This window comes from Saccoglossus kowalevskii, chromosome 17, assembly GCF_978046115.1.
Source record: "Saccoglossus kowalevskii chromosome 17, keSacKowa6.1, whole genome shotgun sequence".
Taxonomy (NCBI): domain Eukaryota; kingdom Metazoa; phylum Hemichordata; class Enteropneusta; family Harrimaniidae; genus Saccoglossus; species Saccoglossus kowalevskii.
This window is the reverse complement of record NC_140657.1, coordinates 27,162,716-27,176,692: the sequence shown is the minus strand read 5'-3', so window position 1 is coordinate 27,176,692 and position 13,977 is coordinate 27,162,716. Positions and strand designations below refer to the sequence as shown.

The 13,977-nt window shown below is 38.0% G+C and overlaps 1 protein-coding gene across 1 annotated transcript; it reads right to left on the bottom strand.

Annotated features, from left to right (window-relative positions):
* Window positions 1–2,336: 2,336 nt before the first annotated feature.
* LOC100366282 (cholinesterase-like) lies at window positions 2,337–11,834 on the bottom strand. The gene is made up of 3 exons (XM_078006954.2): window positions 10,321–11,834; window positions 4,927–5,105; window positions 2,337–2,709 (listed from the first exon to the last, which is right to left on the bottom strand). The coding sequence occupies exons 1-3, from the start codon at window positions 11,832–11,834 to the stop codon at window positions 2,588–2,590; spliced, it is 1,815 nt and encodes a 604-aa protein (XP_077863080.1). The 3' UTR covers window positions 2,337–2,587.
* Window positions 11,835–13,977: the final 2,143 nt, after the last annotated feature.

Sequence of the window (13,977 nt, the reverse complement as noted above, 5' to 3'; positions counted from 1 at the left end):
AAGACTTCGTTTGCAGTTTGTGTGAATGGCCGGGGAGAAAAAATCATGCAAATTCTGTGCTTCAGTAACAATATTTGCTACTTGTTTGTGCAATGGAAATTAATACAAGAAATTCTGCCAAAAGACATGTCCTTCTAGTAAACAAAACAACCTTGGGACGTTTATCTTGAGAAATTGAGAAGACGAAAATCCCGTGGGACAGTCGTTGTGAAACAATGGACATGCTTGCCAGGGTATCAAGGTTATTTTGATTATTTGAAGATAGAAACTGCTGCTTTATGGAAGAGCAAAGTTCAATGTCATTGGCACAGTAATGACGTTTTTAGAGGGGTGACTCGCTAGAAGTATTCGCCGTGACTCCAGACTTTTCATTCGGGTTTATACAACACTTACTTGTTACTATCAAGAAGGTTTAATGTCTTGTTTGTATTTGCAGAATGTGAATGAGGGGTTTATTGTCAAAATATATACAGGTGCTTGTATGCCTATTGAAACTATACAAAATTCGACCAATGCACATCTGTTTCATGTATTAAAAGAACGTTGCGATATTCTCATGGAATTGTTAAAGGGCGGCAGTCGTGGTGCCGCGTCCTGTTCGACATGGGACTTATAGCGACGTATACAACGCGTTTAAAATACATTGTTTATTTACATGAAATTCGAACACGCGCTGCGCGACGACCACCGCGCTTTAAATCTTGGTATCATTCCCAACTGTCACCAAACTGTACGTTTTGACGACTCGTATGTACTTCTGGGACTTGTAATAATTTTCTGGGAACTGTACAGCAAATCGCATATTTTCCTTATTAGTATTTCATAGTTTTTCTAAATTTCAGTTTTTATTGTTCATAATTATTTACAGTAATAACATATTTTTCCGATTGTATGCATGACAGCTTTGCCCACACACAATAAGACAGGATGATATGTACGAATATGTGTGAGTATGTTTCATGGATTAATAGGCCACTCCTTTGCTTCAATTCCAACTACATCTCTGGAAATATCACTTGCTGTTTATCATCCATATTTTGATATCCCACAATGTGTCGATTGCGTATCTGGAAATTCTAACTACTATTTCGCAAAATTTGACCAGACTTGCTTCTACCAGTCATTTAATTCAACTCCCATATTGTCCTTCACAGTGAAGGTTAATGCAGATATATTGTAAATTACACATTACAAAATTACAATACATTTGAGCTGAGGCAGTTATGGTTCTACAACCATCACCAGTTCTCTTGTACTATTATATGATCGAATCGCCCCACATTAAATGTCTTAGGTGAGGTGTTTTAAATGTTTTACAAAATGAGCCAAAACTTTGCGAATGACAGTTTCAATGGAACTCAAATGATTATTATACGTGAAATATTGACCTTGGACAATAAAAATAGACTCTGTCGGTTTCAATATACATTTTATTCATCGTATACAACATAGGAAAACATCTTTGCCATTTGAACCAATTGTAAAAGAAATGATACTTACAACAATAAATATTATTTTCAAAACGTTCTTGTTATCTACAGACAGGCATCTTCCTCGGAATTAATACTTAAAGTGCTGCATTTATCACATAGTGCTTTCAATTTTTTTGTAAATATGTATATATAAGCATAGTATGTTACGCCTTGTATTATGTACGTGACGCAGTATAACAACCGCGACCCTTTAAACCTATCCATACCGAACACCATTTCTATCATCGAGCAGTTTTAGAGTAGCTGCAATGTCAAAGAACTAGACTAGACTTCTGAATAGAAATAACAAAGACGTCATATATAGTATATAAAAAGTCGAATATTTTGTAATAGAACATTTAAAGATTTATTATTGTGAGCATGGTATTCCGTTATATGACGTGTACATACAATACGTAGACTCGTTTAATGATGTAACCATCACGTTGGCTGGTTTAAAGGTGGCTTACCGGTGTGCACCACAATATAACTGGGTTGGACATTAGCACGTGATGATTACGTGGCTAGGTCAATTGTTTCATAGAACTTTGTACAAGACATACTGAAAGACACATGAATATTTAGCGAGTACTGAAGAGATAGCAGTTATGAGCCAGGATGAACAACATGGCGGATTTGATGACGTACTTGACACATCACGTGACACTGAAAGCTACAAATAGTATATTCACTACAATATTCATTCTCTTAGAAAGATATGGTATTGTGCGTCCTCTTTGTGCGGTATAAGATATAAGGTACATGTACATTGATATAACTATTAAACCTAACCATACTACAACACATTACATTACATTACACAACAAACACAACACAGCACAACAAAGTTCGATACAAGATACATTCATTTTATTTATTTATTTACTGTAAATAACAAAGATACATCACACCATAATATGACAAATAAACTTTCATATCACACTATGGTAGCCGATAAGTTATTACTTTTAAAAAAAAACACACCATGCGCACTTGTCCTTTTTTGGCCTTTTTCACATGGCGAATTGACAAATGATATATATGTTCACAACAAATGGAAATGCTCGCACCTAGACAATATACGTAAACCGTATAATTCCCAGGATGCAATATACCTATCTAGTGATCACGAACAAACACACTGACAAATCAAATAATATGACAAATATATGAACAGAGTGCATAATAGCTGTACTCGATGCTAAACAGGTTATCTCAGGCTGACGCTCTGTTGTACCTGAAAAACAAAAATGGTGCGACAGTGTTTAATTTGTTACCATTATGAAGACTACCCTTCCCACCAAAACCCTTCAAAGTGGTTATACAGAATATCACTGTAACATCAAAGCTCTTCAAAGTGGTATACGGACTGCCAGTACACGCCAGAACTCTTCCACGTGGTATACTATACAGAACCAGAACCCTCGATTTGATATGCTACACCACAGTCACTATCAGCAAATCACAAGACTGGTTACGAACCAGTTGAGCGAAGCTAACCGAATCGTAACCTCAGTGTGGTTCGTAACCAGTCTTATGATTAGTTGTTGACAAATTTTGAACAGGCCACGCCTCCAACTGTGCCGTGCGTTCGGGCCAACCGTTAATTATTCATAAATGGAGTCAATTTGTGTAGTTTTCTTATTTATTCTGCAGATATAAGTAAAATATAGGTAAAGGGTTTGGCGAAATTTGAAAGAGCAACTAATATTCTTCAAACTGGTATTTTTTATAGATTTTATTTTTCACTCTGTTCGTCTGTTTTTTCCAGTTTGAAAAATATGAGCTCGCTGGAGCATTAATCCCTTGTCTATTTCTAACACTAGATACCAGCCGATACCCCCCCCCCCGCTCATAGGGAGTGCGTACAGTTGATTATAGATCCTGGGCTCCCTGTGCTAGAACCTTTCTATGCAGATTGTATACAGTATGACTCCAGAATTCACCTCCGTCAGTGCCACTGACTCTAATATTGCTGCCACACCTCCACCCCGTAAACCTGGCTATTTGATTGGATGAATTAATGATAGTCAATATGCTCATGCCAATTTGAATTATGAACTTAACGGAAATGCACCTTGCTTTAGTTTTTAGATGCAGAGATTTGTCACACAGCTAAGATGCAGGGGCGGATCTAGGATTCTGGATTGGGGGGGGGGCGATAAGATGGACGAAGGCCAACTTCGCGAGCCCTGTTGGTTGTTAAAAATAAGGGGGGCCGCGGCCCTCTCGGCCCCTCTAAATCCGCCAATGAAGATGTACATTTAGCAGACAGACTGAAACAGATTTAGTGACAGTTATAGTGTCACAGCACAGTCCCCTTGTCGTAGAGATTGTTATTAGTATATATAACCAAACCCATTTTTCTCTTGGATTTTTTATCTTGATATAAGTTGATATCTTCATGTCAGTTGAAAAGTGAAATGTTTTGTGCAATTGGTGGTTCTATCAAAATAGGAATGAGTATCCAACATTGACAAATGTTGCCCTGAACCTTTTCACCGTCAGTTTTCTCTTTTCATCACAAATTCATAAAATAGTCCTGTTTATAGTCTGCACTTTCCTTCAGAGAATTTGGACAAAATTATGATTGGAAACCCTCCCCAGTACAAAGGCCATACAAACTCAAACTACTGTAAAATACTGATTTAGTGAAATTAAAAGTACATTCAATCATTGAAAACAAACAAAATACACTAGAAGCCTTTTCAGCGATAATTAATCCCAGCTAAAATAAAATATCATACAGTATTTGTAGGCAGACGGGCAATGCAAAAACGCTGACGTCAGTTATCATTTAATATAAGTTCTGGGACGAAAGATTATCGCTAACCAACAGAATATTTCAAGTGCTATGTAGACTATTAGTGCACACTACAACTCAATGAGGTGTCTACATTCCACCATTCACGATAAAATAATGTAGCGTAATTGTTGAGAAACGGCGAGGGCACACTTTACACTGAAATCTGCCAACGGAAACTACTGTTTAAAGAGGGCGCTCTACATTTTGATTATATTGTTCATTTGCATCTCATTAGCATATCCCAACGTTTCAGATTGTCTGCTAAAGTAAATTGGAATGCATAAGGCGTATTTCTTTGATGACTGGCTTGTTTTAAAAGACAATTCATAGAGAGAGAGTTTGAATAAGTTTCACCACATCCCTCAATCATCCTGCTCCACTTGAAACGCTGGCTGCACTGCAATCGTGCATATTTTATAATAATTTATTTGTATTACTTGTATTATGTATAATAGGCTTTCTTGGAAAACCAAATTTTCAAATAAACTTTAAAATTATTAATCTGTTCCAATTGTTAACATACAGCAAATATCCTGCAGTGTCCTTGGAATCATTCTACATCACATCCCCACAGAAAATGATGGCAGAGCACTTGTGTTCATACCCCGACCCAAAAATACAATAAGAATCAAATAGGACATATCTCACCTTTCTCAACAGAAAGCCGAGGTACGAGATATTTCCAGAAAGCACACTTAGGTATTCTTGGATCCGTAGCTATGTGGGGAGTTTCTTGCAAAACACTCAGATTCAAAGTAAAAACAAGATGGTCTTCTGTGGAATACTTTGGCCATTCCACACCGCCGACATCTGGAACATTTGGATTACTGTAGCAAAAATATAAGCCACATTGTTATTATTATCATACATGATCTAAGCTGAAAGATGAAAATTTACCCAAGAAGTTAAAGCTTTAATAATTCCACAATGATATTCCATTTGGAATAATCTGTAAGGTGTTGACCATTAGAAACTTTGGGGTGGGAGGGGTGGATGTGGTAGAAAAACTGTGCAAAATGTTGTTTTGAATATTCTTGCCACATTTGTTTTGAGCTTTCCTATATTAAATGTATGAAGATTTTTTCCCGTCATTTCCGTCAGATGATTTTTTCGAAACGTTTTCTTTGTGCAATTTTTTTCCTCAATATTGATCATCCTTACCCTTGGATATCGCACCCCATATTATATCATTAAATATGCAAGCAAGACATGTCGAGACCCTTCGGCCGAGATTGAGCCCATTGTATCAGCAAACAATTTTATTTTTCAATCAACAGCGACACACAAATCGTGAAGCTACGATAATTACACTGTAGAGTATTCCCTATATAAAAGTAATAACCCCATGCAAAGTAAGATCGCTTAGGTCACCAGTCCGCTATTCTTTGAACCAAGCATTTACCCAATTTAGTGATTGATTATAACACGACTAGCTGTGAACGAGGATGAAATAATTGATGTAATAGATGATGTACTCAGACGCTAAAACCTACAGTAGTGTGTAAGTTCTTTCCTCCACTTTATGCATATAGATACATCAATTGAACATACAATATTATATTGATCCAAAGGTCCCTGGAAAGCCACATCACACTGGCTAATTGAAGTATTTTGTTTTATATTTCTTCATTGTAGGCCGTATTTCACATGCAACAGTACTGTGTCATGTTTAATATAATGACATGCAGCTGTCATAGCTACGGGATACTGCTACGCATATAAGAGTTTCAATTTTACATTAACCCGGGTAGCTGACTAACCGTACTACATGGATTCGTTTGGCAGTAAACAATAACAAATTGGATGTTCCATGTATAAAAGCGCCGGGCATCAAATAGTTCCATGAACAACATACAAACTAACGATTGTTATGCAATATTGTATGAAATACGATAACTCAATATCTATTCCGTCAATTTACGTTATATACATATAACATGTATAACATATGATATATCTGGATATATCTGGGAAAATTCAAATCAGTTTAAGCATATATACAAGGCAGAAACTGAAGAGAAAACACTGATTAGTCTGATTAGTTAGGTGATAGTGTTGGGTATCCAATCACGCACAAACGTGTAAGTAGCCAGAAAGTAAGTTAAGATACCAAAAACGGGAAAGCGTTTTTAAACTATACTTATATCAAAGGGCGGTGGTCGTTGCGCAGCGCGTGTTCGAATTTCATGTAAACAAACAATGTATTTTACACGCGTTGTATACGTTGCTATGAGTCCCATATCAAACAGGACACGGCGCGACGACCACCGCACTTAAAAAAACAAAAAAAAAAAAAAAAACAGGACCCATACTTATTATACATAAGTATACTTATTATCCTAACTCATTGACACGTCCCCTGTAGGTAACGTGTATTCATACTTAAGTGAGCCTCAAATTCAAGCACTACTCGTGAAGATGACGACATCACTGGTCAAATTAAATTAAATTAACAAGAAGTTGCAGCTCAGAGAATGGCTTCTGTGCAAGATAACACCCTAGCAGGATATCAGTAAAGTAGTAATGACGTCATATCCATCGAATTCCCACCAAACACTACAAGCTGACGAGCTCTTTACAAAACACTGAGAAGTCAGTGCGAGAAAGATAAATAGACACCACGACACACGGCCAAGATAAAAATATATCAGGTATTCAGACAATGTACTATTCAACACGTGGCACTATCAATCTGAATCATAACAAAGTTAATAAAAACACTAAAATATATCAGGTAATTCAAAAGAAACTTTACCTTGTAATATGTTCCTTGGATATCACCACGTCTAATTTGAATTCAGTCGCGTCGTGTAATATCAGCTATCACTAATATGCAAATTAGACTAATTAATATGCATGGCTTTGCTTTCAAATCTAATCAAATTTCGCAGACATTCCTGACGCTTATTAGTTTTATTTCTCGAAAATCATAGAAACATAATTACAAGAGGAAGTAATTAGTGAGTTCAGTGAAATACGCTAACTAGACAATTAATGCGGTACCTATATTTGACTGCATGCAACGGGAACTGAATACAAAAAAACACAGTCGATGATGAAGAACAAACTACGATTCAACCTTATTCGCGCTAAAGACGTCCGGTATTGACATCGTCAGAAACGTATAATGTAAACGTACAGGTCGGTCGAAGTATTTGATTGCCTTGTAGATTTGTATTATGGTAACCTCTAGTCGTTATTCATTTGCTAATAAAATGCCAAGAATTTCGTTAACATAAATGGGTTCGGCGAACGAGGTGTTAAATCTAATCTAACACTTCCTATCATGAATCATGCAATTGTTAATAGCCAGGGACGTGTCAATATGCACACTAGAGGGGGTCGTGTATATTATACGATGATTATTCGCGTAGTGTCGACCGCCACGCACCTACACCTACATATATTATTATAGGCTTTCGTTGTAACAAATGTCATGCAATAAACCCCTCGCATGGCTCTATTAAAGAAAAAACAATTAATTTTGTTTGCTTATTACTTATATTTCGTATAATTTTATGCATTTACCTCCAAAAAGAGTTTCTTTTCAGGAGTGCTACGAGTGTTGCCCTTTAAGGATAAATCAAGATCGCATTCATGAAATATTATCGCTTCTAATGCAAAATGTCATGTCTATGAAAACAAGCAATATGACGCTATCTAAAGATCTACAATTTCAATTCTAAATCTATTTGACAGAGTGCGTAATATAAGGAACACATTCAGATTTATTGCCTCCAATTTATTGCTTCCTATCAGTATCCGTCTGTATCATCCGGTCTTATATCAAACACACGGCGTACGCCCGGCTGCACGGGGTCAATCTCCAGTTTTTACATTAAGAATTTCCTAAGTTTACTATATCACATTTTCTGACTGAATCTCAACTACAATGGCCGCCATAATCTCGTTGAGTGTGAGAGAGCCACGAGACTTGGTTTTGCATCTCAACTAGTGTCATATTTTCTCTGACCAATGAGTGCCCAGAATGAGGACATCTTGAAATACGACATGAACCTAAACAAATAACATCTCCTAATCTGACATGAATTCAAGTAATATCAAATAACTTAGGAGAGACTTGTCGGATTGACCGGATATTAACTTTTCCGAACCGATTAGAATGATTACTTTATGAATAGTATAGTTCTAATTACTGGCGTTTAGGTAGTAGCGCTTGCTTACGTTGACTAGTTGGCAAGAACCGGTTGTTCGTTGTCCAAAATAAAACAACGGGGGGGGGGGGTTGTTCGCTGTTTCTATTATCATATATACATGTACGTGTTCATGTAAATAAAACAACTTAGGGGCAACAGTGTCGCAGTGGATCATGGGAAGGTGTTGATCAGTGAGCGACATTTTTTTATCAGATTCACGCATGTTGATTGCCTAAAATGTGCAAATGACGTCACAGTGCGTTGGCGTTGTTCGAGCGTACGCAGGGCACACAAATGTTTTCTCCAACGTTTTAGTGAGGGGATCACCACGAAGATAGAATCACTTATTTTGTTCGTTGCCTTCGTGGTCGTCATTCCATATATTTCGTGAAAATTAACATTTTGAAAATAATAGCATTTTCACCTTGATTCAAAGCGTGAACCGATCCTAAAATTTACGTGCAGCATGGCGTGGGAATTACCCTAAGACTGTCTCAAAGCAACGGGCCTCGCCGATTGAACGTCAATGCGGTACCACCCACGTAACGCTGATGATATCAACATTCATCCTAGCACAGATCGGTAAATACGATACCCTTAGAGTCGTAAACAAAATGAAAACGGACGTCAAACAACGATTTAACGACACATTTTAACGTATGTACCATTCATACACCGCTCCGGCCTTTGGCAGGGAACATTTCTACGGGGAAGGAAATGCAACACTTTATGGCGGTAGAAGGTCATACAAACTGCTCAGCTCTTAAAATATTATTCAATGGAATTAATTTCTACCACTCTTTAATTTTACAGTACACGTGTTTGCGATTTTAACGATGTCGATGTCACGTGATTTATGTCCACTGTTCCCACCCATTATAGTAGTACGTACTTTTCATTGTTACCTAGAGAACTTTGCACGCGTTCGTGTTGTCGCAGTAGAATTATTTTATCGGTATACTTGGTTTGATAATAAGAAAAAAACCTGTATTTTTCAAAAGATTAAAAAAAAATCATTATTGAGCAAACCAGACAGTTACTGGTGTATGTCTATGCGGGATCGCTACCCGTGTTAAGGGAGTGAGTAAGAGGTTATCCGAAATACATTTCCCGTACCAATTTACATCAACATACCACATTCACTGATCAATCACAATTCATTAGCTTTCTCAATGACGTCACACTTTTTAGTTACTGGCTATGACCCTTGATATTAATGTGTTGATAATATACCTGTATCAATTCGATTACCTTGTTTCCATTTTCATTTACGGGCAAACACCCTTCCCAATAAATCACGTGTTAGTAAGAATTTCAACTGTAGTGAATCGATGACGTATATCGTATTGTATTCCAATTATAGCCTAAAGTGTTATGCTATATAAATTATTCTCCGTCCAGATTACTTTCAAGTTCGTTATTTTGTTTATTTTGTTGTAAACAACTACGAAAACACACAGGGATCAGTATTATAGTGTACCAATGTCATCTTTTTCACAAGAGTTTACGCAGTACATTTAGCAAACACACACACACACACATTACCCTGGGTCGTGTGTAATCCCAAAGCAAACATTAGTGCTTAATGACACGTTTTCGACTGCCTCTTAAACCTGGAATCTATCTTGATTAAAGCATATAACAGTTTTCTGTGACTAAACAGATTTCTTGCAATTCTGGGCTAATATCTGTAATAACTGTGTTTTAACCCATTTTTAAAATATGTTCTATTTCTCACATATCCCCGGAAATGTTATATAATGTGTCCTTAGACGTGATCATTGTTACGTTACATCACGATACGTTAAATAACATTACGTTTTCACAAATATATTGAAAAATAATTGAAGTAATGTATAAAAATTACACATTTTTGATAACTTACCCAGTGCGAGCAAAGTTTCCCCAATATCTCATAATTCTTCGACTGAGATCTTTTTCTTCGCTGGTAATCTCGTCTTCTAGTGCCAACCCCAGGACGAACGCTAGCTCGTCGCCGTGAGGCACGCCGACCCACGTGGGCCACGCATTGAGTGAGTTCCGATGATTAAAATAGTAGACATACGCGTCCTGCTTGGAAGCCGTGAAGTATGCAACGAAATCTAGGGTGGGACAGCAAATGCTGTAATCACTCCACATATTAGCCAAAGAATTTCGAAACTCGTAAGGATCGTAAGGTCTGTACCAATTGCGGTATTGAAATGCGATTGTCTCAACCTGTCTGTCATCGAAGTCGGAAAATAGACTTTGAATCCGATCCCTGAACGTATCGTGAGAAAGACTTGGAGTGTGTTCCGCAATCGTTATGGGGTCGTGAGAAAACTCATCGAATCTCATTAAGTTTAAGACGCTTTCGTCTTGATTGAATCCTAATAAAATCGAGGTGTTTTTAAAACGACCACTGGATAGCAAATTGTGGGGCGTGTCGGGGAGAAATAAGCCATCTACCATCGGCGAGCTATGAGCGTTCTTTTCCCAGTGTCTAATGAGCGGAGTCAGATTAATGTCGCCTCTTAGACAAGTGATGGTCTCCAGAGCCGATGTTCGGTTTCCCGGTTTGGCACTCGGGCAAGATGTTCGTTTTGCTAACCCGATAGTTTGGCTCAGCAAATCATCTTTCGGCGATAAAGCCCACGGCGACAGTGCTGTGCCACTTTGCAAAATTGCGAACTTGAAAAGGTGTTCCGACATTGGTGACAGGAGATGGTAGGAAACGCTGGATGCCCCAGCACTGTGTCCGGCTATAGTCACTAAATCGGGATCGCCGCCGAATCCTGCGATGTTTTGGTTGATCCACTTCAGGGCCATTGTTTGGTCATAAAGACCGATGTTCCCCGGCGCCTCATCGATGTCCAGAGTGGCAAACCCAAGTACACCAAGGCGATAGTTGATCGTGACCACGATAACATACTCTACGGTTGCCAAGATATGGCCTCGGAGTCCTTCAGCGGAGCCACTACCCGACACAAAACTACCTCCATGAATAAATACAATAACTGGTGTTTTTTTGGGCCGGGGATGGGGAGCCCAAATATTTAAAAACAGACAGTCCTCGTTGTGGCGTTGTTCAGACGAGCCCCACCACACATGCCCGCTGAAATTACGTAGTCTTGGCATAACTTCTTGCAAACACGAAGAACCATACATAGTTGCATTACGTACTCCTTCCCACGACTGTGTAAAAGGACGTGGCCGTTGAAAGCGAAGCTCCCCCACTGGAGCAGCTGCGTAAGGTACTCCAAGAAATGCATCGACAGATTTCCCGAGAACGGTCAGTCTTTTGCCGAGCAGATCTCCGTTTCTCGTCGACACTACTGGAGGATCGCCCGTGAGGTTGAAACCCAACACAAATCCGAAGACCTCAACGAAAATCAGGGACCAAATTTGTCTGCTCCACATTGCTTAACGCGGTGTCTGGCGGTATCCTTAGAGTTGACCCTCGCTCGACTACTCCCCGCGCTCTCTTTATCTTCAAACTGTCCCGTTTTCACGGTACGAAACCCGCCACTACAGCACAACAAAAAACATCACCCCGGCGCTCAGTCACGCAACTTACGTCCAATCAAATGAATGTTACCAGCAAAGAAAATCGACAGTTTCCATTAATAACGTTGTCACACATGTGCAATGTTCTTAGTTCCGGTGTGTTGGCCACACGCGTTTTTCCTCTGGCTTCTCAGTCAATTTAAACAAGTCGCCGTACGCTATATATACATGTCATGTACAAAGTTTACTGGATCCAGGGTCAACGTAGCAGAAATAAGATAGCGGTTGACGTAAAATAGGGCGTTTAATTTTCGAGTCCGTGTTTAAGTATTAGGGATTGACGACTATAATGTTCAGGGATAATGGTGTTAAATATTATGATGTATCGTCACGGAATGCATAGCTATGTTATAACGGGAAGGGTATGTGGGTAAAATTACGAATGTCTCATTTCCGCTTACATATTATTTATTTTGCATTGCAATAACAAATATGGACTTTAAAATTAGGATTCTGACTTGATTCGCCGAAAGTGGTGGTTTTATCGAAAACATGAACCATCGTCATGTAAAATATATTAATTGTCCGTGGGAGCTAAGTAGTCACGTGACTAGCCATATGAATGCAAACAAATCAGCATGGGGTGTTTCAGGAACATTTGTATCGATGCTTGTTAACACAGGTTACAGCAAGTTCAACAATAATATTTTTTGGTATGATGTACTGTGACCATTTTATCCTAGCATAATGAACTTATCTTAAAAGTTCACTGCATCCTATGTCTTTGAAGAGAAGCGTACTAGTATACTACTGTAAAACATGTTGAAAAAGCGACATGCTATTTTAGCGAATTGTGGTAAAATGACGTAATAGCGAAATGTTGATTTAGCGAATCTCTCGTGTCTTTGTTGATTTCCTGTTTCACAATGCTTGTCTGTCGCCTGTCAAAACAAATGCGCAGTTATCAGCTCAATAAAAAAACTGTTTTCTGTGTTGTTTACAAAGTGTGTGTGTGTGGTGAAAAAAGACGTTGTTTGGCCGCCATTTTGAATTTATAATGAAGTCATTATTAGCGAATTAGTTCTCTCGCTAAATTCGCTAAAAATACATGCTCGCGAAAAAGACATATTTTACGGTAGTTTATACCGTGACGCATGCATAATTTTTCTGTAAATCTGAATATCACATTCATTTGATCAAAAAATGATAATAAATTTATTGAAATATACATACAATGTGTAAAATGGTAGACCCACATTCTGCAGGAAACATGGCGCCCAGAAGGGCAAATGACGTGTTGATACGGGCATCTTTGTCACTGTCTCTAATACTGGCCGTGATCTCGTGGGACTGACCCATGCAAATTATTTTTAGCGTTTCCATTCTTTTTTTTTAAAAATTGTTCCTTACTTTCCTTACTCCACACACCCGGTGGAAAATGTGTTCATTTTTTTAAAAATAAAATAAAACGAACTGATTCTAAAACTGCTAGTTTTGTGTTTAATTTTCCAATCGGACCCGGTCGAAGTTCGTGTAATTCTTATTTTTATGAATATTATGAGAAAGTTTGCCATGAATCGCATGACAGTATTCATTGGTTTATTATGTACAGTCGTGGAACTACAGTTTTAAAGAAAAATAGCATCATTTGATACTTATTGTTATAATAAGGATATCAAAAGTACCCCAAGAAGACATGATATTTAAGTTTATACCAGCCTGCAATTTGAGATATGTGACATGTCTGTCATGAAAAGCAATGGTAAAAACGTGGCCGCCATTCACTAAAATACAACCATCATTTCTCTCGACAAATAGGTTGGTAACCCTAAATGTCTGTTAAGTCCACATTCTCATATCACGTGGTTCTGATGTAATAAGGGTAATAGAGGAGTTACAGATGTATTGTGGGTAACCGGATGTAATCTCAGGTTATTTCACGATGCAGTTCTCACATTAGTCCTAGAAGTTTTTTCATACAGAATTTTTTACACCAAGAATATTTTGTTGAGAACGTTCTACTGAAAATTAATGTACATATGGAGTTCTCATTTAA

Coding starts and splice junctions, on each gene's coding strand:
- LOC100366282 (XM_078006954.2), bottom strand. CDS start 11,834: ATGTGGAGCAGACAAATTTGGTCCCTGATTTTCGTTGAGGTCTTCGGA. Junction 5,106..10,320: donor GGAAACTTTGCTCGCACTGG/GTAAGTTATCAA, acceptor TTTTTGCTACAG/TAATCCAAATGTTCCAGATG. Junction 2,710..4,926: donor TCGGCTTTCTGTTGAGAAAG/GTGAGATATGTC, acceptor TTTGTTTTTCAG/GTACAACAGAGCGTCAGCCT.